At 38.0% G+C, this 25,528-nt stretch overlaps 1 protein-coding gene across 3 annotated transcripts in view; it reads left to right on the forward strand.

The window, feature by feature from the left end:
• Window positions 1-2,494: 2,494 nt before the first annotated feature.
• The window catches only part of GPSM2 (G protein signaling modulator 2), a 65,414-nt gene continuing 42,380 nt past the window's right edge, over window positions 2,495-25,528 (forward strand). For 2 of the 3 annotated variants that reach the window (XM_059900762.1, XM_059900777.1), the window contains exons 1-2: window positions 2,495-2,732; window positions 16,680-16,982. In XM_059900762.1, the coding sequence (XP_059756745.1) occupies window positions 16,927-16,982 (56 nt within the window). In that variant the 5' untranslated portion in view covers window positions 2,495-2,732; window positions 16,680-16,926. The remainder of the gene's footprint in view (window positions 2,733-16,679; window positions 16,983-25,528) is intronic. The other variant, XM_059900771.1, reaches the window with a different exon arrangement.

Consider the following 25,528-nt stretch of genomic DNA (forward strand, 5'->3'; position numbering starts at 1 on the left):
CTTAAGCCACAGTGGCCTCTTTCCAGTTTCTCAAACCCACGAAGCTTGTCCTCACAGGCATTAGCTTTAGTCCTTGCGTTAGCTGTTCCCTTTGCCTAATGTGCTCTTCCCTGAGCTTGGCTGGAAAGTTGGCTCCTTCTGATAATTAAAATTTCAGTTTGAATACTGTCCTCTCAGAGTGGCCTCTCTTACCTTGACCCTCAATGTAAAGCAGTCCTTCAGTCACTCTCACACCCCCCAACTTTGAATTCTCTGCATGGTCCCTATCACAGCCTGATATCTTTCTTGTTATTTTTTTTTAATTGAATTCCAGGAGGGCAGGGCTGTGTTCTTTCTTGCTCATTACTACATTCGGGCACCTAGAACAGTTCCTGACACATAGCAAAACGGAATAAATACTTGCTGAATACTGTGATGAATAAGCTGAAAGCTGAGGACTGAAAAGAAGCCAGGCATTTAAAGAGGCTGGGGTAAAAAACTCGCAGAGGGAACTGCCAGGGAGAAGGCCCTGAGAGAACCCTGAGGCTTAGTCTATTCTAGTGTCTGAGGAATGTCCTGTGTCCTTGGAGGGAAGTGAGCTAGCAGGAGGGAGAAATGCAGGAGAGTGGAGAGGTGGGCAGGGAAAGATGGTTTAGGGTTTTGCGGGTCATGGCAGGGGATTTAGATTTTATTTTAAATCAAATGAGAAGTCACTAAAGGTTTTCAAGTAGGAGTAGGAGTAGGCCATCTGATTTATACCTTTTAAAAGGTAATTTAAAAGATAATTCAACTTGAGTAATATGGAGATAACTAATATGAGTGATAGAAAGTCATATGTGTAAGAGAAGATTTGCAAGGGGGAAATAATGATTCATTTCCGACATGATGAATTTGACATATTGTACTTCCTTTGTGGCTTTCATATCAACACCCCAAAAAGAATTTATGAGTAAGAAGAGATTATAATACCTATCTCTGAAATAGTACAGCCAGCTAATTCAGTTGTTGCTTCTAAGCACCTGATAGTAAGGGTAGTTGTTGATAATAATGATAACAGGTACCATTTATTGAGCAGTCAGGCACGATGTTAACCGCTTAACAAAACTTACCTCACTTAAGCATCACAACCACCTTTTTTTTTTTTTTTTTTTTTTTTTATAAATTTATTTATTTTATTATTTTTATTTTTGGCTGTGTTGGGTCTTCGTTTCTGTGCGAGGGCTTTCTCTAGTTGTGGCGAGCGGGGGCCACTCTTCATTGCGGTGCGCAGGCCTCTCACTGTCGTGGCCTCTCTTGTTGCAGAGCACAGGCTCCAGACGCGCAGGCTCAGTAATTGTGGCTCACGGGCCCAGTTGCTCCGCGGCATGTGGGATCTTCCGAGACCAGGGCTCGAACCCATGTCCCCTGCATTGGCAGGCAGATTCTCAACCACTGTACCACCAGGGAAGCCCACAACCACCTTTATTAAAAGAGGATTTACTATTTGTGTTTTACAGTTGAGGAAACTGAGGCTAAAGAAGATAAGGATAACTCGTTCAAGGTCAATCAACCAGTAAGTGGCAGAGATGGAACTCAAATCCGGGTCTAGTTTGATGCCAAAGCTGTTATTTTAACCCCTTTGCCATTAACACGTTCTCAGTAAGAGATACTGAAAGTGGAGTTTTCTTAACACAGCCTTAAGCCTGTAAAAACCTTTAAATTTCATTTCAGTGGAGAAATATCTATTTGAGAAATAATCCGATTAAGTTCATCAGATTAGTTAGCCGAGAGAGATTATAGTCTTAGTATTTTTGTAAAGCACAAACAGACCTATTTTTCAGTTAACTTGACGCGAAGAGGACGGGAATGGAAATAAAACTTAGCCTTCCTAGTGTCTTTGGAATGTAGTTGCTTGAAACTGAGCAAAGCTGCCACCCAACTTTCCCGGGAACCAGCGATTCTGCAGTCAACACAAGTTTGCTTTTTTAACAGCTGGGAACGCCAGAATTGTGACACAGCCTCAAGAACTGAGGCTGCCTTGTTCAGACTTTCACACGGGTCCCTCTGTTCCTTTCATAGAGCCCTCTTTTTTCTTAAACATCCCGCAAATGCCGCTGGGGGACTCATTCTCCGGGCCGGAACCAAGCCTTCAGGACCGGCGGCACTTGCTTGGGCTTCCCATCTTTTAAAATGCTCTGCGCCAGACGCCGTCTGAAGGACGCTTTCTGGACGATATTTATCGCCCACCCTTTAGCGTCTGAAGAAGAAACAGGAGGGCAGGAAAGCAACTTCAACTTGGTGGTTGAGAACAGACGCCGAGGCCGCGGAGGGACTAAGAGTCCCAAAGTCCCCCTCAGGCCGACACGCAGTCCCCAGCCCACCCCAGACGGCGGAGGCAGCGCGCCGATGACCCCGCCCCGCCTCGCCTCCCGCGCTGGCCATTGGCGTGTCCGAAAGACGCGGGGCGTTGTCGGTTTGAATGGGAGCTCCTGGAGCTGTGGGGCGCAGGCGCAGAGGAGGGGCGCGGCAGCGGGCGGGCGGCGCTGCGGGACCCCTGTGTGGCTGCCGAGTGGCCGGGAGGCGAGGAGCGCCCTGAGTTCTGACCCACGTGACCTGCGGGGGCGAAGAGGGGGTTTGCGCGCCGGCCTCCCGCGGAGCCTCTGCCTGGGGACCCGCCGGGGGAAGGGCCGCGGCCACCCGCGCGTAGCCCGGGTGGCCCCTGCTGCAGCTTCGCCGCGCGCGCCGCGCTCCCCGGACTCGCCGGCCCCCGCGAGGTGAGTTCGCAGGGGAGTTTGTGGGCGCCCCGCGGAGGGAGGTGACAGGGAGGGGGCGTGTGTGTGAGTGGGGGGCGGGCTCCTTTGTTCGGGGCGGGAGGTGCGCGGGGTGGTCGCGGGGGCGGGCGTCGAGAAACCTGAAGCTCGGGGTGAGCAGCAGCCCGCTCCAGGTCGAGCAGTTGGGTGCTTTCAGGTTGGAGATTTAAAAAGAAAAGTACATTCTAAGAGCTTCATTCCCTAGTTTTTTTAAAAATAAAAAGTACAGTAGGATACAACGACTTCTTACGTATTCGGAGTGTAACAAACATTAAAAACCCGAAACCCTGTGGAATTAAATCCGGGGTGGGTCGCGTTCACTTGTAGTCGTGAGTTTGGTGTCTAAAGCGGGCAGTCTTTTTCAGACACCTGTGTTTACCACATTGACATTCATGGACTTTGGGGAAACCAACCTGTCGACTTACCGTAGGAATTGATAGTTGCTGCAAAAAGTTTTAGTAAGCATAGAATGTCAAGAAAGCGCTTTCCTGAAAATCTATAGAATATCTTCGAATACTAAAAAGTGGAAAACCTATAATTTCCTTGTATTGATGGTAACCAGTTAGCTCACTTTACCTGGTGTCATTTGAACTCTTAAAGAAAACGAGTAAGGATGGAAATTCTATTTGCCTTAATGCATAATTTAACCCTCCCGTGGAGTTGAACGAAGTAGATTCTTGGCTTTCCTTTCAGTCGGCTTGTATTGGAGTCGCTGGTGGCGTGTGTGGGAAGCTGAATTTTCAAGCTGCCACTTTAGAAGGGTGCACGGAAGATTTCTGGCTTGATAATCACCGGTGTGATCACCTCTGATAAATACCACTTTTGCTCGGCTTGTCATTATTCAAGAAGCAGCTTTGGTTGATCGTTTAGAAGTCAGTAAGCAGCATTAAAAAGGGACAGATCGCTGTTGGTTGACCTGTGTGTGTGTGAGTGTGTGTAGGTGGGGACTCAGGGGAGGAGGAAGTCTCATACCTACTCTTCTTTACACCCTACCATGGATTCCTTCTGGCAAGCTCTTTCTCAGGCCATTATTTATAATATGAGGAGTGGAGCAGATACAGAGTAAAAAGTTGTGTGTTATTGTTTTAGAGGCATTCCCTCCAAATCCTCTTTGGCTAGATAAGCTGTTTAGTTGTATTTCCTTATGTGATTAAATCAGACATGCAGTGTTACAAATATTATATTTTAATATAAATCTCAGACTTGGTATTAGGCTAATTAAAACAAAGATAGGTTATAGTAGTTTTTTAAATGGCCTTGTTCTTAAGCATAAAATGTTAATAAGATTTACCTAAAAGATAAAAATTCTGTAATTTCTTCTCTGGAATTTTAAAACTGAAAACCTGACATAGATTTAGACTAGTGTTCTAAATCTATTCTAATAGATGTTATTTTTTATAATAACAATGGCAATTATCAGTATTACTACTCTATTGAGTACTTTTTAAGTACCAGAGCCAGGCACTGAGGTGCTTTTTATAAATCGTATCTCTAATCATCATGACACATGTTGGATAAGTATCATTACGCCAAACCAACACTGAGAGTTTAACTAGCTCAAGATCATATAACTAATAAGTCACTGTGCTGAGATTCAAACCATGGCCTGGTCCCAAAGCACATGCTGTATTGCTTCTGTGTTTGTTTAAATCTCCTCCAGGTCTCTGGATTCCATTTGTAGAGACATAATCCTACTTTTAAGATGCCTGTATGTGCTCTGTTCTGCTGTGAACTGTGCAGAAATATTTCAACCCTTCTTTTAGGACAGCTATTTTCCTTTCAATGCTTTATAAGTCACATAACATTTTCAGTGTCCTTTTAATCATCTTTATAAAAACAGTAAAAATATAAGATTAAGACTTTCCTAAGTTATTTACGTGACTATGAATATACTCTTTACTTTGGAGCAGAAATGTATTAAAGTCTGGTTTTCTCACTACCATAGGATTCTTTGCTGCTTCATAGTTCTTATCTTCTTCCCAGGCAAGAAATCAAAAAAATTTGTTGGACATCGATTATGTGCAAAGCAATTTGCTTGGTGTTGTGAGATAGCGGAGAGAAAGCTTCCTTTTCAATAATAGTTTCTGGAGTTTTTGCAGTAACTTCCTTCTGTCCTGCTCTATCTGTTGCTGCCAGTTTATCTTCCTAACACAGATCCAGCTTTGTTTTTCCTTTGTTGAAAAAATTACAAGGTTTCTCATCATATAAATACGAGGCCAAATACTCCTTCAGCCACGTACATATTCAGTGTCCCTCACAATTTAGCACCTTCTTAGACTTCTCTTTTACTACTGCTAACCCAGCGTGCTCATCCTGGCACACTATCTGCGATCCCACCTCCTTACTTTTGCTTGAGCATTCCCCATGACTGGAACACCTTTTCTGGATTTGCCTAATAAGGTTTACCCATCCTTCAAGGTGCAATACAGATTTCCTTGCTTCCAAAAAGCTTTCCCTAGTCCTTTTTACTTAGAATTATTCTTCCCATATCATCTCATAATGTCACTGAATTGAACAGAAACATTTTTGCACTTAATTGTGATAACTTTCAGAAGGAGAAAACAGTTATATTTTCCTATGAAGAATTCTGAATTCAAACTCTCTAGGGATTCTTTTTAGGCATTTATAATCATTTTGCATTTGGGATTTATTTCTCCTTAAAAATGTGTTTGAAACCAATTTTGCCATTTCATAGTTCTTCTGTTAAGAGAACTGATTTATTGTCATTTACTGACTCAAGAACAATGCTCAGGAAAAGGGACCACTTCTTTTCTCCTTCACTATTTAGTTCTTCATACATATATTAATTGATTTAAGCTGATGGCTGACCATCATTGGTAGTAATAAAGGGCTTTTGGTCATATTTTCTGGTGACTTGGTGACGAGTTTTGCTCAAAGTAGTGTTCTCCCCATTGTTTACTAATAAGTATTTATCTTTTTTTTTTCTGACATAGTAATGTCCTCATAAGATGATGTTTATTTTGCATTTACTTCTTTGAGCTCCTATTAATTGCATCATGTTTGTCCAATAATTTGTTTATTTATTAACAAAAGATTACAGATTGGAAAGGGCAAAGATTAATGTATATATTTAGGTTTGGTTTTTGTCTTTTTTTTTAAGAAATTGGACTTAGTGTGAATCATCAGTGTTTTGGGATTGCAGACATTTTCTTGTGATCACCTGGCCTTGTAACCTGAGTAGTCATTTGGAATGTACTGAAAATATAATTGGGGTTGATTGAATTTTTTTAAAAAATTATCATTGTGTCTTCTATAACCTTGATATTAAAATACTGCTATGTGTCCAATTTTATGTGTTTACAGTAATTAACTAAAAATCATTTATGTGTCTAGTTGAAACTCTTCCAAAAGGTTATTAATTTTACTAATGGATTAAAAGTACAATATATTTTAAATTGTTTTATAGGAGGGAAAATTAACATTATTTGTAGACTCTGGGCTTCAGTTTGAGGAAAAATAAAACCAAGTAATAGGGAGAAAAATACTAATTCTTTATAATGAACATATATAAGACTTTTCTCCTTTAGTTGGACATACTTATATTCTTAAATATAAATAAGTAATCTTGTTGAAATAGGATTTTTGATTCATTAACTGCTTTGCAGGGAAAAAAGGTAACCAAGATTAGAGCTGTTGCATAAAAGAATCTTCCTTTTGTTCTTGAAATTTTTAAGCAACTGTTTCATCCTCTATTAAATTATTGTAATCACTAAGGACTGTAATTTCAGAACAGCAGTTTTAATGATTAGCATAGTCACTGGCATAATTCAGATTGGCTCCATGTTAATCTAAAAATAGATCCCCTTTCTAGTTTATCACCCCCTTCCCCCAGGAAAATATTCAGTATTCAACTTCTTTCTGATTTATCACGGGCTGCCAAACCTTAAGACACTAAGAGGCTGCCTGTGCAGTAATGATTATATCTGTAGTGCTTCACGTAGAGACAGTTGGAAACTACTGTTGAACTACAAACTTTCAGCCTATCTCATAAGTAGACTCATACACTTGGTCCTTTCTCACCGTTAAACATCAATGCTAAGATGAAGGCTTGAAATATTCAAATCCCTTTCTTCTAGGTTACATTTTGTTTTAGTATTTATCTAATTTGAAATTTCATATATGGTGTTTATTAGTGTTTTGTTTATCCAGAGAACATATTCTTTGAAGTCCTTTTAGCTTTATGTGATGGATAAAAATATAAATGCTCTTCACCAAAAAAGGAAGTTTATGTATAGTGGTTTAGAATGGTGAGCTTTTAGGTGTAAACCTTGGAAAAAAAGAAAAGGAATTCTTATTTTATATTACTAAAATTGTTTTTGGATTATACAAACTTTGAAATAGTTGCATTCATTGTTTTACCTTTTTAACGTCCACAGCTCTAGACCTGAATTTCTTGTTTTCTAATCTGCCAAGAATAAATATGAGAGTTTAAAATCAATAGTGCTTTTACTTTGCATGTATTTGCTGTTTTTCAGAATGACCCATGAGGTTTAATTTCAAATATACATGGGAACCCTTCTGACTGGTGATGTGCCTTTAAGATATAGATTTACTTGGAATCTAGAACCATTATTCTAATCTATTCATTGAATTTATTCTATTTATTTAGCTGATCAGTAGTCACAGTTTATTAGAAAGTTTTTATAATGAAATATGTATTTATTTAACAGTTACACTGTTAGTTACACTTGTTTTTTAACCTAACTTGGCCTAATATCTTACAGACTTATATTTATTGTTGCAGACTTAAAGGTTACCAATAAATTGAGATGTAACCTTAATTGGAGCACATACTTTAGGATTATATATTTGCTAAAGGAAAACTTTACTGATACAGTTTTTATAGCATACTCTGTGGCAAATTCTCATTTCTCCAGAATGATAGAGAATAGAATCATCTGCTTTACTATGTACTATGATTGTTTATTTTATTAATTTCAGATTGTGTAAAGTAATTTACATTTGATATATATAATTATCAGTTAACACGAAAACTATGTCCAACACTATAGATAGATATAGATAGATACACACATGCATATAATCTTGAGTTCACAGTATTATGTGACAGTTTGATTATATTATTGGTTTAGAAATTTAGTATGTTGAGTAAAGAATCAGACCTTTTATGCATTGCTTTATTTTTTTTTCTCCCATTGCAATTTCTCCTTAATTTTGCCACTGACTCATCACAGTTTTGTTTTGTTTTGTTTTGTTTTTTTAATTTATTTATTTATTTTTGACTGTGTTGGGTCTTCGTTTCCATGCAAGGGCTTTCTCTAGTTGCGGCGAGCAGGGGCCACTCTTCATCGCGGTGCACGGGCCTCTCACTGTTGTGGCCTCTCTTGTTGCGGAGCACAGGCTCCAGACACACAGGCTCAGTAGTTGTGGCTCACGGGCCTAGTTGCTCCGCAGCATGTGGGATCTTCCCAGACCAGGGCTCGAACCCGTGTCCCCTGCATTGGCAGGCAGATTCTCAACCACTGCGCCACCAGGGAACCCCCACAGTTTTTAACATTGGAATCTCATTGGTACTTTAAAATTTTTTAGTTTTAAAGATGTGCAAAATTAAGAATTAGTCACTCATTCTACTTCCCCTCCCTGTCCTTCCCCATTTATCAAATTTTATCTGATATCAAATTTTCTCAAGTTATATTTTTGTTTCTTTCAGCTATTATTTGTGAACATAGCACTTTACCAAGTACGAGTTTGATACAAATAGTCCTTTTTTTTTTTTTCCTCTCGAAGTATCACTCTTGAAATCCAATTTGTCAGTTACTGTGCATATTGCTGCTGTTCCATCTGTCCTCAAAATTGGAAATCTTGTAAGCTCTCTGTCACTGCTTGACCTTTGCCTCTCACCTAGCCAGTGGGCATTGTTTTCATTTTTTGTAGGTACTCTTAGCTAGATTACTTAATCAAGTACCCAGTCATTCTTGATCCTGACTTCCCTTGCTTTAGGCACTAATTTCCCACATCAGTCATATATTCTAATGTCAAAATAATTTTTCTTGCCTTTGGCTCCTCAACACCTGCTACACTAAAATCAAGCTCTGAACTCTATGTTGGACTTTGCTGACTACACCCTTTGCTTTTTCTTACACTCTTCATATTCTTCTATGTAAACTTCCTGCTTTTACCTTCCTACTCCTGATTTTACATGTATCGTTCCTTATACCTGCCACCTTGTTTGCACTGTAGCTTCCAGATAAAATGTAATTAGAAATACATGTTTGGATTAGGTGACAAGCCATATTTAGACCATCTACAAATAAATTAGTGTCTGCTTACTGATACATAATTTGACAGAAAATAACCAGTTTACCTAGGGTAGTTACCTGAGTTTATAAGTGGATGTTTTGGCATCCTACTTTGCTACCCCCATTAGTACTATGATGTGTATTTGTTACTCTAACCTGTACCCTGAATTCTAATGTGAAAGAACTTTATTTTAAATGTGTTCTTCATTCTTCCTCAGTATTTATCCCAGTTCCAATTTATAAAGAGCTCCTGTATCTGATTTGAAACATTACAGCTGAAGGGACTTGGAGAATTTGAGCATTGTACCTTAGAGGGAATTATTAGGATAAGAGGAGTTTAAAGAATTTAGATTATCAAACCTGGAGGCAAGAAAAGTAAGTTATATTTATTATCTGATGGGTGTTACCACTTTATAGAGACACTTAAATGAAAAAATCAGGCCAAAAGTTATTGGCATTTAAGTTGCAGTCAGGAGTAGATAGTTTAGATTAATTGAAAGAAGGACAAAAGATACACAGCTGACTCTTGAACAATGTGGAGGTTAGGGGTGCTGACCCCCTGGGCAGTGGGAAATCCGTGAATAATTTTACAGTTGTTCCCCCATATCCGTGGTTCCGCATCTGCAGTTTCAGCCATGTGGATTGTGTAGTACTGTAGTATCTATTTATTGAAAAAATTCCCCGTTTAAGTGGACCTTTGGAGTTCAAACCCATTCAAGGGTCAACTGTAATTGTAACTGTCTATCCCTTATTTTTCACAGTCACCTAGTTTGAAGATACTTTACTGCTAATCGAGTAAAGCAGGGCTGGGATTTATTGTTTCCTCTGATTGCATACCTTGGACAGTATCTAGAAGTCCACCTAGGTATATAACGGGAGTCTGCCTGTTTTGACCTCCTAATCAGGTAATTACACATGAGGTGATCAGAGTTCTCTACTAGTTGATCTTTCTATATGCTTCTGTCAGTTTCTGGGATATGGAAAATAATTATTGCTTTCTCTTTATCTATGGTCAGACCAAAAGATGCTGTGAGCTAACAATTTTGTTAGCAGTGAGGTTTTTGGAGCATTGTTTGTTAAAACCTGGGAGATGCTATTAAGGGCATATGTGTTTCTTGCAAATTATTAGTTGTAAGTCTTAATGGAGGTTGGAGGTTAAACTCGATAACTTCTTAATATTCTTTCAAACCTATAATTTCCATTCCATTTCCTGGTCCTGTCATTAAATTTTATTATCTTAATTATTTTTAAATATTAAAAATAATTTAATATTTGTTGTAAATTTTATTAGTGTTATCTAGTAATATGTAAACTATATGTTAAATATGAAGTGGGTTTGTTAACTCCATGTGGAGCATGAATGAACACGTTAGTAAATTGGTTAGAGAGTTTTTGCAACATGAATCATTGAATCAAGAATTGCTTGTTTGGGACTTCCCTGGTGACACAGTGGTTAAGAATCTGCCTGCCAATGCAGGGGACACAGGTTCGATTCCTGGTCCGGGAAGATCCCACATGCCACAGAGCAACTAAGCCCATGCAACACTGAGTCTGCCCTCTAAAGCCCACAAGCCACAACTGCTGAGCCCACGTGCTGCAGCTACTGAAGCCCGCATGCCTAGAGCCCGTGCTCTGCAACAAGAGAAGCCACCACAGTGAGAAGCCCATGCACCGCAATGTATAGTAGCCCCTGCTCGCCACAACTAGAGAAAAGCCCATGTACGGCAACGAAGACCCAACACAGCCAAAAATTAAAATTAAAAAAAAAAAAAAGTAAAAAAAAAAAAAGAATTGCTTGTTTGTTCAGTGAATAATTGTAAGGTAAGAAATGCTACTTAGGGACTTCCCTGGTGGCACGGTGGTTAAGAATCCGCCTGCCAATGCAGGGGACACAGGTTCTATCCCTGGTCCGGGAAGATCCCACATGGGCAGAGCAACTAAGCCTGTGTGCCACAGCTACTGAGCCTGTGCTCTAGAGCCCACGAGCCACAACTACTGAGCCTGAGTGCCACAACTACTGAGCCCGAGTGCCACAACTACTGAAGCACACATGCCTAGAGCCTGTGCTCTGAAGCAAGAGAAGCCCCTGAAATGAGAAGCCCATGCACCACAACGAAGAGCAGCCCCCACTCTCCGCAACTAGAGAAAGCCCACACGCAGCAACAAAGACCCAATGACGAAGACCCAACACAGCCAAAAATAAAAGAATAAATTTATTTTTTTAAAAAATGCTACCTAATTGTTATAGAGATTGAAATTTAAGAGTGACTTTTGTGGGGGGGGATACTCTTCCTTTGAAGATAGTAAAGCCATATTATAACTTGTCTTTGGTAAAATGGTGAATTGTGTTCTCTGTTTTCGTGCTTATTTAAAAAGTTTTTTTAGTGGTTCTGTATGCAGTCCTAATCAAGTAAGGTATTTTGCAGCTCCATTTATGTACATTTGTTAATTAAATGATTACATTTTAATAAGTATGAAGTTAACATTTTTTTAACGATTGGTGAATTTGGGGATTTCATTATGATCTCATGGCTGGAAAAATATTTCAATTAAATTAAAATTTAACTTAATGCTAAGTTAAGTTAATTCTAATACCTCACCTTCTGGCCCGTAGTATAAATAACAACCTAAACCTCAAAGTGGTAGTGGAAGACAGTTTAATTGACAGTGTAGGTGTTGTGTAATTTAGATGCACTTTGGAGCTATTGCTATGAATATCTACACTAATTCCCTTAATGTTTTTTATTAAGGAAAAAAAGTACAGTGGAATTCTGAACAAAAGGAAAAGAGAAGATTTGTTGGATTAATAACTGCTACCTACCTTTTCATCTTTTCTTAAGACACTGCTTCCTCTGTTGGCCAAGAGAGAGGATAAGAGGAATAATATTTTGTATTTCTTATGTGCCAAACTGGTATTAATATGAGAACCTCATTCCCTCTAGGAAGCTTGTCAGTGTTCCCAAGCTAATCCTTTCCACCTTCCTCCTCCTGCTCTGTTCCGTACTAACCTCTCTCTAACTATACTTAATTAACAAAGCAGCAGGAGTGTATTATTTAGAGTCTAATTTATGTTATAGCTGAAATACTTAAAAGGATGTGGAAGAGGAATTAGGCTCTATTGGATGGCAGCAGAAGGGAGAAATGGGTAGAAATGGAAAGATTGCTCAAAGTGTGGAACAACTGTCTAAAAGGACTATTCAAAATTAAGATTAGCTGCCTTGTAACCTTTCTGGGAGTGTTGTAGTAGTATGTTGGACTAACTGACCTATGGGGTTGTTTATAATGCTGGATTCCAGGAATGAATGAATGAATGAATGAATGAATAAATAAATTTTATTTATATAAGCACATATATCTTAATTTTACCTTATTTGTCTCTCAACTGTTACCTTAAAGGTTATAGTTTACTTTCCTCTTTGATTCCATTGTTGACCCATTGGTTTTTTAGTAGCATGTGTTTAGTCTCCATGTAATCATTTTTTTCTCATTTCCTTTTCTGTGGTTGATTTCTAATTTCATGCCATTGTGGTCAGAAAAGATGCTTGAGATAATTTCTATACTCTTAAATTTGTTGAGGATTTTTTTTGTGCCCTAGTATGTGGTCACTCCTAGAGTATGTTCCATGTGCACTTGAAAAGAATGTGTATTCAATTTTTTTTGGATGTAATATCCTCAAACTATCAGTTAAGTCTAACTGTTCTGTTGTATCATTCAGTATCTCTGTTGCCTTATTGATTCTGTGTCTGGAAGATCTGTCTGTTGATGTGAGTGGGGTGTTAAAGTCTCCTACTATTATTGTATTCCTATCGATTTCTCCCTTTATGTCTGTTAGTATTTGCTTTATGTATTTGGGTGCTCCTATATTAGGTGCATATATGTTGACAAGTGTAAAATCCTCTTCTTGTATTGATCTTTTATGATTATATAGTGTCCTTCTTTATCTTTCTTTATGGCTTTGTTTTAAAGTCTATTTTGTCTGATATAAGTATTGTGACCCCCACTTTCTTGTCATTTCCATTTGCATGAAATATCTTTTCCATTCCCTCACTTTCAATCTATAAGTGTCCTTTGCCCTAAAGTGGGTCTCTTGTAGGCAGCACATTGTACACTCTTGTTTTTTTAATCCAGTCTGCCACTCTGTGTCTTTTGACTGGAGCATTTAGTCCATTGACATTTAAGGTAATTATTGATAGATATGTATTTATTGCCATTTTAAACCTTGTTTTCCCGTTGATTTTATATTTCTTCTTTGTCCCTTTTTCTTTTTCCTTTTGTGTTTTGGTGATTTTCTTTTGTATTATACTTATGTTCTCTTCTTTTTGGTTTTTGTGAATCTGTTGTATGTTTTTGATTTGTGGTTACCCTGTTTTTCAAGTATGTTAACCCCTTCCTATATCTACTTGCCTTAGACTGGTAGTCATATAGGCTCAAACACATTCTAGGAGAAAAAAAATCTACATTTTCTTACTCTCCACCCCCACATTTTATGATTTTTTTTTAATATTTAATTAATTAATTAATTTATTTTATTTTTGGCTGTGTTGGGTCCTCGTTTCTGTGCGAGGGCTTTCTCCAGTTGCGGCAAGCGGGGGCCACTCTTCATCGTGGTGCATGGGCCTCTCACCATCGTGGCCTCTCCCTTTGCAGAGCACAGGCTCCAGACGTGCAGGCTCAGTAAGTGTGGCCCACGGGCCCAGCCGCTCTGCGGCATATGGGACCCTCCCAGACCAGGGCTCGAACCCATGTCCCCTGCACCGGCAGGCAGACTCTCAACCACTGCGCACCAGGGAAGCCCACATTTCATGACTTTGATGTCCTCTTTCACATCTTCATGTTCATCCTTTTGCTGCTCATTGTGGTTATCATCACTTTCACAGAAAATTTTTTGATTTTTTTTTTAATCTGTGTACTGGCTTATTTAAGTGATTTATTTTCCAGTTGTGATTTTCTCTTTCCTATAGATTCTTACTTCTTTTCTATTTAGAGAAGACCGTTTAATATTGCCTTTAGTTTAGGTTTAGTATTGCTGTATTCTTTTATTTTTGCTTGTCTGAGAAGTTCTTTATCTCTCCTATTCTAAATGATAATCTTGCTGGGTAGAGTATCCTAGATTGCAGATTTTTCCCTTTTAGGACTTTGACTATATCTTGCCACTCCCTTCTGGCCTGCAGTGCTTCTGTAGAGAAATTAGCTGATAGCCTTATGGGGGTTCCTTTGTAATTAACTCTTTGTTTATCTCTGCTGCCTTTAGAATCCTCTCTTTATTCTTAACTTTTACAATTTTTATTATAATATGTCTTGGTGTAGGTCTGTTTGGGTTTATCTTGCATGGGACCCTCTGTGCTCCCGGTACCTGGATATCTGTTTCCTTCTTTAGGTTTGGAAAGTTTTCAACCGTAGTTTCTTCAAATACGTTTTCAATCTTCTTTTCTCTTTCTTCCTCTTTTGGCATCCCTATTATGCGTAGGTTGGCATGCTTTATATTATCCCATAGGTCTCTTATATTGCTTTCATTTTTTTTTATTTGACTTTCTGTCTGCTGTCCTGATTGGGTGATTTCCATTATTCTATCTTCCAGGTCACTTATTCATTCTTCTGCATTATTCAATCTGCTCTTCATTGCCTTTAGCTTAGCTTTCGTCTCTGCAAATGAGTTTTCTAATTTTTCTTGGTTCCTCTTTATAGTTTCTAGTTCCGTTTTACAATACTCTGCATTTCTGTTGATAGCCTTTCTTAATTCCTTCAGTATTTTCATTAGCTCCGTTTTGAAATCGGTGTCTATTAGACTGAAGAGGTCTGCTTCATTTTCTTCCAGGGGAATGCTCTTGGTCTTTTAACTGGGAGTGGTTCCTCTGCTTCTTCATTTTGCTTATATTTCTCTTACTCTGTGAGTTTAGGAGAAACAGTTACCTACTGCGGTCTTGGAGGGCTGTTTATAATGGGGGTGTCTCTGTGTTGCTTGTGTGGGTTTAATATATTTGGTGCGTGGGCTGTTTTAGTATGGATGTCTGTCGCCTCTTTCCTCAGCATGTGCTGGTTGTCATCCCGTTGATAGAGGGTGTGCCCATGCAGTGGCAGGTGCCCCGTCCTGGGGTCCTTGGTGGTGGTGGTGGCGGCTCAGGCACGCCCCTGGAGCACACGATGGCAGTGGAGGCGGCTTGCAACCACTCTTGGATTTCGGGCAGGTGGTTTGGAGACCTGTGACCACTCCTGGGGTCCGGGAGGGAGGAGGTGGGGACCCGTGACCACTTCTGGGGTCCGGGAGGGTAGAGGTGGGGACCCCCGACCACTCCTGGGTCCGGGAGGGCAGCAGGGGGGGTCCCGCGACCACTCCTGTAGAGGTTATAGTTTATATATGATGGTCTGTTGTTTCTCTGTGGTATATCTGGATATTGATTCATTTTTATTTGTCCTGCTTAGGACTTAGTATGCTTCTTCAATCTGCTAATTAATGTCTGTCTTTGATTCTGAAAAATTCTCAGTGTTTATCACTGAAGATTCTGCCTTTTTCTGTTTTTCTTTTTGGTGCTCTAGTTAGACCTCTGTTAGAGCCTTTCGTTTTTGTCTTCCTTTTCTCTGAAATGCTCTTTAATATTTTTCATCTCTATCTATTTGTGTATGTCTGGGTAAACTCTTCAGATATTCTTCCAGTTCACTCATTCCGTCTTTAGTTTATCTGCTGTCCTGTTTAACCAGTAATTTGAGTTACTAGTTTCAATGTACATAGCAAAACTTTTAATAGTAGCAAAAAAAAATCTGAAAAACTACAAGCCAAATGCCCATCAACAGCAGAATGAAAAATACATTTGGTATACAATGAAATGTGATACAGCAATAAAACATGCAGATTGTAGCTATGTACGACAACAAGCGAGGTGAATCTCAGAAACATAATGTTGAACAAAACCATACAAAACTAAACAATATATAATTTAAACCTATACAGACAGCTGTGGCAAAGTTATAAAGAGAAGCAAGGAAATAATGAACACAATTCAGTTTAGAGATCATCTTAGATGGGTTAGGTTGCAGCACCTGGGGGACTTCAAAGGCAGTGCTAATGTTCTTTATCTTAAAGTGGGTGCTATTGTGTCATTCTACCATACACATATTTCCTAAATTTCTTTTGTACTTGCTCAGTGAAAACATTTAAAAATCCTTAAAGATTTTAAATAGGATGTGCATTGAGAATAAATGAATATAAGTGTAATATAATTATCAGCACAAACATCTTCTTTGAAGAAATATGTTTACAGAGTTTAGGATTGACTTGTTCACATGAATTATTGAAATTTCATTTTACTTAATAGCAGTTTTTAAAATCTTAAAATATCATAATTTTAAGATACTTATATATATATTCTTCTATGTTTGTAATAGAAAATATTACATAAAATTATTTATTTCAAACCAATTTAAAAAATTAAAGTACAGGTCTCAAATAAGTATCATATACTCACATCCTTATTTATAAGCCCTCTGACAATTAAGCCCTCTGCTGTTTTTCTCCCGTAATTGACATGACAGCAGTCTGTGAAGTTACCTGTGTGATTATATACAGCTTGGAAGTACTTTAGGTTATTCTTTGAAAATAAGACTTCAAGCAAAACATCTTGTATTCCTTTTGCAGAAATGTTGCTGAAGTGCTGCTGAAAGGGCCAGAGACGCAAGGATTTGGGACACATTTTGAACCTTTAAGCTGTCTGACATTGACCTCCTTTCATTATTAATAAAGAAGAAGCAGGAGCTTAGGATGTATTAACACCAACTCATTAATATACTAACCGGACAATGTTCTGCAACAACTCTACATTGTAGAACTGGATTGGCACAAAATAAAATAATTTCTTATTATACCCAGCTTATAATATGACTCGATGGAGGAAAATCTGATAAGCATGAGGGAAGACCATTCTTTTCATGTTCGTTACAGGTAAGACTACTGCTTTCTTAGTGGGTAATTTTTAATACTTATTTAAACGTGTATTTAACTCTGATCATTTCAGATTTAAATTTGAAAGTACTAAAAATATACTAGCCATAGTTAGAATCTACTTTAAGCAGTGTTTTCTTTCTGTTGTGGTTGTTATAAGTTTTTATATTCTTTCTATAGGAAAATGGTAGTAGAGACCAATTATTTACTATAGTTTGTTTATTAATGTTCTGTGGAAGAGTTTATGAATAGTTACTTTAAATTTCGTTACTCTTTATATAATGCAAATATAAAAATGAAAGATATTTCTGAATCTCTGAGGGCAGAGGATGGATTTTGTAGTGTGGTTGGCTGAATGACCTAATTTTTCTGTTAAAATTTTTAGTGATCTTCTATAAACGAGCTTTTAAAAAATGGGTATTAATGTTGGAATGGGTGGGTACTTTCTAAACATGATAAACTAATAGTTTAATATTTAGTGGTAAAACTGGGGGCTTCCCTGGTGGCGCAGTGGTTAAGAATCCACCTGCCAATGCAGGGGACATGGATTCAAGCCCTGGTCCAGGAAGATCCCACCTGCCGCGGAGCAACTAAGCCCGTGCACCACACCTACTGAGCCTGTGCACCACAACCACTGAAGCCTGCACACCTAGAGCCCGTGCTCCACAACAAGAGAAGCCACCGCAGTGAGAAGCCCGTGCACTGCAATGAAGAGTAGCCCCCGCTCGCCGCAACTAGAGAAAGCCCGTGAGCAACAACGAAGACCCAACACGGCCAAAAAAAAAATTTAGTGGTAAAATATTAATGACATTTCTGATACATTTAGGAAGAAAGCAAGAATATCTGCATCATCATTATTTAACATTTATTTTGGAAGTTCTGGTCATTGTACTAAACTAAAATAAAGACAAACAAATATTAGAATGGAAGACAGTTATTAGTAAGGTGATTAGATATTAATAGATTCCTTATCAAAACTGTTTAAGTTATTGAATAATATTTTAAAAACATCAGAACTTATGGCTTTGAATTGTATTCAAATCCCTAATGAGTGAAGATGTTTGATACCAAATTTTGGATGTCTTAACACATGCATAGGAAATAGTGAGGAGATTTACTGTCCTTTGCTTTGGAGCAGATGGTCCATGTTAGGGCATGGTGCCAAGGAAGTTTATATAGCTAAGCTGAGAGCATTTCTATTAAAAATTTGAAAGTTTCAAATAAAAGAAAATGGAAGACATTCACCATAATTAAAATGAGCTTTTAATAGAAATGCTCTCGCTCTATCCTCTGGGGCATAGTTCCAGGAACCTCTGTATCCAGTGTGAAGTCTTGCCAGTTTTACCTCCTAAATGTTGCTCAGATTTATCCATCCATCTAGATCCTCCCCACCACTGCTACAGTTCAGTGTAGCAGTGAACTAAATCGTCTTCCCTCCAGACTCCCCTGCATTCTCCATTATCTCCACTTGGAATCTGTCTTTTAAATTTGCCTCTAGAGGGCTCTGTCTAAAAACACAGAGTTAACCATGCAACCTGTGCTTTAATCCCTTTGGTGGCTCCTAGTCACCTGTAGGGCAGAGCCACACTTAATATAGCGCACAAGAGCTTCCAGTGCCGGGCCTCTACCTAGTCCTTCACCCTCACTTCCTTCCAGTCCTCACCTTGCACTTTGAGCTCTGGCTCCCTGTGCATGACTCAGTGCCTTTGCTCATGCTACACCCTATGACTTGAATGCCCTTCCCACTTTCTTGGTTTAGCTAATTCTACTCAATATCTAAGATTCAGTTCAGAAATATTCTCCTCTTGGAAACCATTTCTCAACTCCATAGTTTGGCTATATGCCCTCTCTGTGCTCACATATCGTGTGCATATCTCTTTCTTAGCACCAACTGTATTAAAATTCAGTGTATCTGTTTATATGTTTGTCTCCTCCTCCCTGCCACTCCCTTCTTTTCTTTTTTTTTTTTAATTTTTATTTTTTGGCTGCATCGTGTGCCATGTGAGATCTCAGTTCCCCTGACCATGGATAGAACCCGCGCCCCCTGCAGTGGAAGTGCAGAGTTTTAATCACTGGACCACCAGGGAAGTCCCCGCCACTCCCTTCTTTGACCATTTAGCTCCCTTAGGGCAGCCATGATGCCTAGCCTGTGGTCTGGCTTGTAGTCCACATTTGATGGAATTGTCCATTGAACTTCACTGGACATAACCATCAGATGAACCTGGTAAGGTGCTTATCTGTCTTGCTAAACGTTTTCAAGAGTGGTTTTCCTCTTAATACTGTAACAATAATAGATAAGCAGGAGCGGATTGTACCTCTGCCTATAAGAAGGTCTTAGATTCATCCTTTTTTCATGGTATAGCATAGGTCAAACGTGGTTATACATTGATATAGGACTTCACCAAAAGAAATTTAAAACTCAACTGTTTGTAGTAAGACTATACCAAACAAATCTCTGGTTTCATCAGTGCTGTAAGATCAGCATTCTATACACTGACTGGATTATTGTATAACTGCAGGTAATAGTTTGTATCCCTTGTGTTAGGACTTACGGCCCAATATAGGTTATTTTTTTACTCTGGAAAACATTTAGCATGTAAAGTTTTATCCATCTGGTTCTTTCATTGAGGAGGTCCTCATCTATCTCTGGAGGAGCTTCTGTGGCACAATAAGTTTGTAATTTTGAAGTGGAATAATTCTTCAGACACTAAGAAACCTCCTGAGAGATATCAGAATGCTTTATGAAATAGTTTACAACTTACTTGTGGAGGCAGAGAGAAATGGAAACTGATAGTAAAATCGGATTTGTTTCTGAACTTTTAAAAAGCGTGCAATTGATTTTAAATAACTATCGTTAAATTTTTTAGGAATGATAATAGTACTGTGATTATATATTTTTAAAAATTTATTTATTATTTATTTTTTGGCTGCGTTGGGTCCTCGTTGCTGTGCGCGGGCTTTCTGTAGTTGTGGCGAGCGGGAGCTACTCTTCGTTGCGGTGCGCGGGCTTCTCATTGCAGTGGCTTCTTGTTGCTGGAGCATGGGCTCTAGACGCATGGGCTTCAGTAGTTGTGGGACGCGGGCTCAGTAGTTGTGGCTCGCGGGCTCTAGAGCGCAGGCTCAGTAGTTGTGGCACATGGGCTTAGTTTCTCTGCGGCATGTGGAATCTTCCCAGACCAGAGATCGGACCCATGTCCCCTGCATTGGCAAGCGGATTCTTAACCACTGCGCCACCAGGGAAGTCCTGATTATATTTTTTGAAAATGGCTCCTTATCTTTTAGAGTTACATACTAAAATATTTACTAATGAAATTATATGCATTCTGGAATATACTTCAAAAGAATCTGAAGTTGTAGAGTGAGGGTGGAAGTAAAGATGAAATATATATTGATAATGTATCATATATTGGTAATTGTTGATGTAGAAGGATGGATGTATCAGGTTCATCATGCTAGTTTGTCTGGTTTTATATTTCTTTGAGAAATGTCCTTGTTCATACTTGTTACTGTGAATAACAAACATTTCAGTACTTTAATGTAAAAATTAGGTTATCGCACATAAGTTGTAAAGGAATACAGTTTTGGTGTTGAATTCTTCAATTTTGATAGATAAATATAGTTGTTAATATTCTTTCTGAAGAATAGTTTGAGGTAATGTGGAGTGGTGGAAAGAACACTGGATTTGGAGGCAAAGACAGGATTTCACTTCTCAGATTTGGCATCGTATGATCTTAAGCAGGTCACTGAGCATCAGTTTCCGCTTCTGTAATAATACTCATCTCAGAGCATCATTTTGATAATTAAATTTGATATAATATATAGTAGAATCACTTTAAAACTAAGTTACCAATCAAAATTTAAATTTAAATCAAGATGGTTTTGCACTTTCCCTTTAAAAAGTAAACTGGAATAATTAGATATATGTGGTAAATTGGATGGATGAAAATTGTTTATGGGGGCTAGGACTGGTAATGGAAAAGATCCACGCCCAAGTAGAACACAGAGAAGGTGGAGCTAAGGGCTGTAATGAGAGAGTGGACTGCCACAGAAGACAGCACAATGGAGAAGGTGCAGGGCACTCTTGCTTTGATCTTAAGTCCTGAATCCCATCATTTATTCTTAATTAGTATGTAAGCCCTTAGAAGGGAGAGTCAGATTTGGACAAAATTGGTTATTAAATTTTTTTAAATGTTGTAGCGTCAAGATTTTAATCCTCTTTTGCTTTAATTGATATACTATAAACACAAGAAACCAAAAATAAGGCGGTAAAAAAAAAACTAGTTGTAGAAGAAAAGTAAAAAATAATAAAATACAAAAATTAAAATAAATTGAAATGATATGTTTGTGCAGAAGATGAGGAATTAAAGCTATAATGTTCAATCTGTTAACAAAAATGAAAACATTTCAGTCAAGGATAGTAATACTGTCTTTATAGTTATTAGAAATGTACTTTTTTGATTATGTAATTAAATAGGCCATTAGGAAGACTAAAAGAAACTTTGTATGTGGGATGTATTTTAATGGAGAGCTATTTTCCTGGCTTGTCTTCTACTCTGGGTATGTTCTTTGTTTTCAACCCAACTGGTAAACAAATGAAGTAATTCTATTCTATCATAGAGACAGAGAGGATATGAAATTACATTCTCTGTTACTATTTCACGATCTTCTAAAAAATTTATAAACCAACCTGCGTTGGCTGTTTTGCAATTAGGTATATTTGAGGTGTTGGAGATTTTGCCAGAATATTGACTTATTTTCTAAATAAGATATACCAGAGCCATAATATATGTCAAAATAAACTCTAATAAGCTAGAGAGTTTTGAGCTTTATTTTAGGCATTCGTTACTGAAATGACTTTTCTAAGGTAGGTTCTCCTGTAGCGCAGTCTCACCTCATGCACTTTAAGGACAGCTGTGTAGCCAGCAGGGTTCCAGGTGGCTATCACTGTTTCCAATGAGAATTATGTAAAATACCTTTTTAAAAATTTGTAGCTCTTATGATACCATTCAGCCTTATAGCTAACTTTTGTTAGATTCAGCAGCATTTGGATTGATGGTTCCATTGTAATGTATAAGTTTAAGTCCAGAAGGTCAAGTATTTGTGGTGAAGATATTTATTTGAAGAAAATGCTTCTCTGTTTTATATGGATATACTGTTATTAACTTCCAGTTTTTACATATGAATAGTGCTGACAAAAAATTAATCAATAGTCAATCTTAGAAAGAAAGGGAAAATTTTATTTGTGCCAACCTGACTGAGGATTATAACCTGGGAGAAAGTCTTTCAGAAAGCTTTAAGGACTGTTCTGTCTTTGAGAGGTCAGTGCACAGTCATAAAAGTTTTTGAGACAAAGGGTTTTACATCAGAGTAACATGTTGACAGTTTACATGGTCCAGCAAGGTGAGTAGTGGATTATTGTGACCCTTACAGGATTGAGAAAGGAATGTTGTGTCTTTACTGAGTTACCTGCTGGCTCCAGGAGGAATTGCTTTTTTTTTTTTTTTTTTTTTTTGGCAAGTAGGCATTCCTGTGTCTTCTAAGGGGATCTAGTTAATGTATAATGCACGTGCACAATGCACACTAAAGGGGAGAGGGTAGTGGCTCAAATGGCAAAGAAAATTTTATGTTAATTTTTTTTGTCCTGCCTTAAAAATAATTTTGTTTCATCAATAGCCTTATCTCTAATTTCCTGGCCAGCAACCTAATCGTCCTGAACTGATGGTTCTGGTGTGACTATTTCTCTATCTCTCCCTCGGTGAAATCATGTGCCATCATTAGTATTCCATTGTATGGTGGCATGTAATTTTTTTTAAACAATACTCTAGTGATGGGCATTTAAATTGTTGGTAGTATTTTGCTGCTGTGACCATCCTTTTACATATATCCTTTTGAATTTGTGTACGTGTAGCTTTAAGATAAATTCCTAGCAGTGAAATTGCTCAATATATAATATTTTTCCATAATTGGTATCATGCTTAAATTAAAATTTGTTAATAGGAAGAAAACAATGTATTTTATATGTAAAAATATCTTTTCCAATTTTTTTCCCTATGATAATTCTTAGAAGTTCAGTGGTTTTAGTAGACAAATAAAGACAAGTAGTTCAGGTACTTCATCTAGCAAAAATAAAACCACATTTTTACATATTAATCTTTTGCTGACTCATTTCTCTTCACACACGCAATACACCAGTAACCTCATAAAACCTTAAACAAAAAAAATCTTTTTTTTTAACTCTTTCATCTTCAAAAATACAGTTCCAAAGGGCAGTTGTCGCTTGTGAAAGACAAAAATAGGCTTTTTTAATTTGAAATGACCTATAAAGAAAAATAAATGCAACAATTTAAGGTTTCCAGTAAACTGATTTATATTTCCACGTGCTTTAGCTCTCTCCCCACCCCTGCCCCCTAGTCTAATGTTGAAGCAAAATGTTAAAAAGAGGTTAACTTGCATTATTTTACCTTGACCCATAAAGTGAGGGTAAAGTCACTAGTCTAACTATGAACAAACAGTAGCCTTTGGCTAAATTACCTGAATTATTAAAAAAAGATACCTGGATGTAAAACTTAAAAATTACCTGTCAGAGATGACTACTTTCATCTGCTTATTCTGAGCCAGAAGTCTGCTTTGAACCTTTGTTAATTGGCTCTATTAATCTTAGTCCAGACTTCTCATTTAGCTTCACCTGGTTCATTTTCCACTTTTACAATTCCATTTTAATTTACGACTCTAAGGAAACTTAAAGTTTTATAGACTAAAAGACAGCACCTGAAGAAACATATTAATTGACCTGTTACTAAAAATACAAAGTGTAATCATATTTGAATGAGTTTAGGGTGAGTGGTGGTTTAATTCATATTTCCTGTTAAAGCAGTGATACTCAACCCTGCCTTGTACATTGGAATTACTTGGGGGCTTTTAAACAATACTGGGGACAGACCTCACACCCAAGGGAGCAGGACCCAACTTTGAGTTTTAAAAAATGCTCCATGTGAGCTCTGCTGTTGTGCAGCCAGGATCAAGAACCACCGCTCTGGTAGAGTTGCTCAAAGCTAATTGTAGTAAGGAATAATTTAGTGCTGCTCCAAAAATTAAAATGCTTGATGAGCTAAATCAGAGTCTTCCAAAGGATGGTGTTATACCACTGGTGGAACATAAGGTAATTTTACTCGCTTTTTTATTTTAATACTTCCATATTTGTTTTGCGATGCATTAGAAAATGAACCTAAGTATCACATCAAACTCACAGTTTCGTAGATACTGCTTTGGGTGAAACTAGATTTTTTTTTTTAACGGCATGTGCCAATTTAAAGGAATTTGCCAAATTTTAGAAACACATTTAAGTGAATGATTATGTAGTACATAGACATGGCAGAAATCATGAAAATGGTGAAGAAACACAATGGCAACTTTGGTGAAGGGCACCTACTAAAGGTTAGGATTAGAATCGGAAGTAATGGTGCTTTTTCTCCTAGATATATTTATAGTAACTTAATTTTTCTGGCTTTTAAAATTCAGTGACAGACTTTGAGAATTAGAATTTCTGCAAATCTTTAAATCATTGCTTCCTAACGTAAAGTTTCTTAACACTTAGTTCTTTCATAGAACTGTACCTTGTGCATCAAGATATTTTGCTCTATTTTTCTAAGGTATAGGTGATCCTGTGGTGATAAGACGGGGAGGGGGGGGTGTGTGTGCTCGTGCACGTGCATGGACACGAGTATGAGATAGGGATGTGTGGTAGGAGGGGTTGATGGACAGGTTGAGTAGATCACCTGCATACCTGGATAGAGAAGAGTATTAGTTATAGGACTTCACCTCCCACAGGCACCCCTGTTCTCCCCAAACTCTCAGAAAGTCTGTAAGTCTGCCACAGGTCAGAACAGTTTAGGAAAAACTACTAGGTTCTCTCATTGGTAAAGTAGGTTGCTCTGGGTGAGCCAAGTAAAATGAGCTCTGTCGATGAAAAAATTAATCAGTGGATCTAAGAAAGAAATGGAAAATTTTATTCAAGCCAAATTGAAGATTATAACCCGGGAACACCTCTCAGAAAACTCCGAGAATTGTTCTACCTGTTTGAGTTATGTAAGTTTTTGAGACAGAGGGCTGTACGTTAGATGACGTATTATTGACATTTTACACAATCCAGATTTACACATACAAAGCAAGTAATGGGTCAACAAAGCAAGTAGTGGGTCATGGGGTCATCGTGGCCCCTTAAAGATTAAGAAGGAAGGTTATCTCCTAAGGAGTTGTGACGCTTGATGAGATTAAGAAGGAACGTTGTTTCCTAAAGATGTCTGGTCAATGCAGATGTGCAATACACAATAAAGGGGAGGAAGGAGGCCAAATGGTCAAAGAAAAATTTTATGTTTAAATTTTTCTCATCTTGCCATAAAACACGAATTTTATTTCATCAGCTCCATATAGAGGTCTTTAGCTATCATATAAAAAAGACCTCTGTAGCTGAGAGACATTTGAATAGGCAAATAAGCTTTTGCTATAAATAATAGTTTACTCTTTTATCAATAATGTATATATACTTC

The sequence above is a fragment of the Balaenoptera ricei genome, chromosome 1, assembly GCF_028023285.1.
Source record: "Balaenoptera ricei isolate mBalRic1 chromosome 1, mBalRic1.hap2, whole genome shotgun sequence".
Classification (NCBI taxonomy): Eukaryota; Metazoa; Chordata; class Mammalia; order Artiodactyla; family Balaenopteridae; genus Balaenoptera; species Balaenoptera ricei.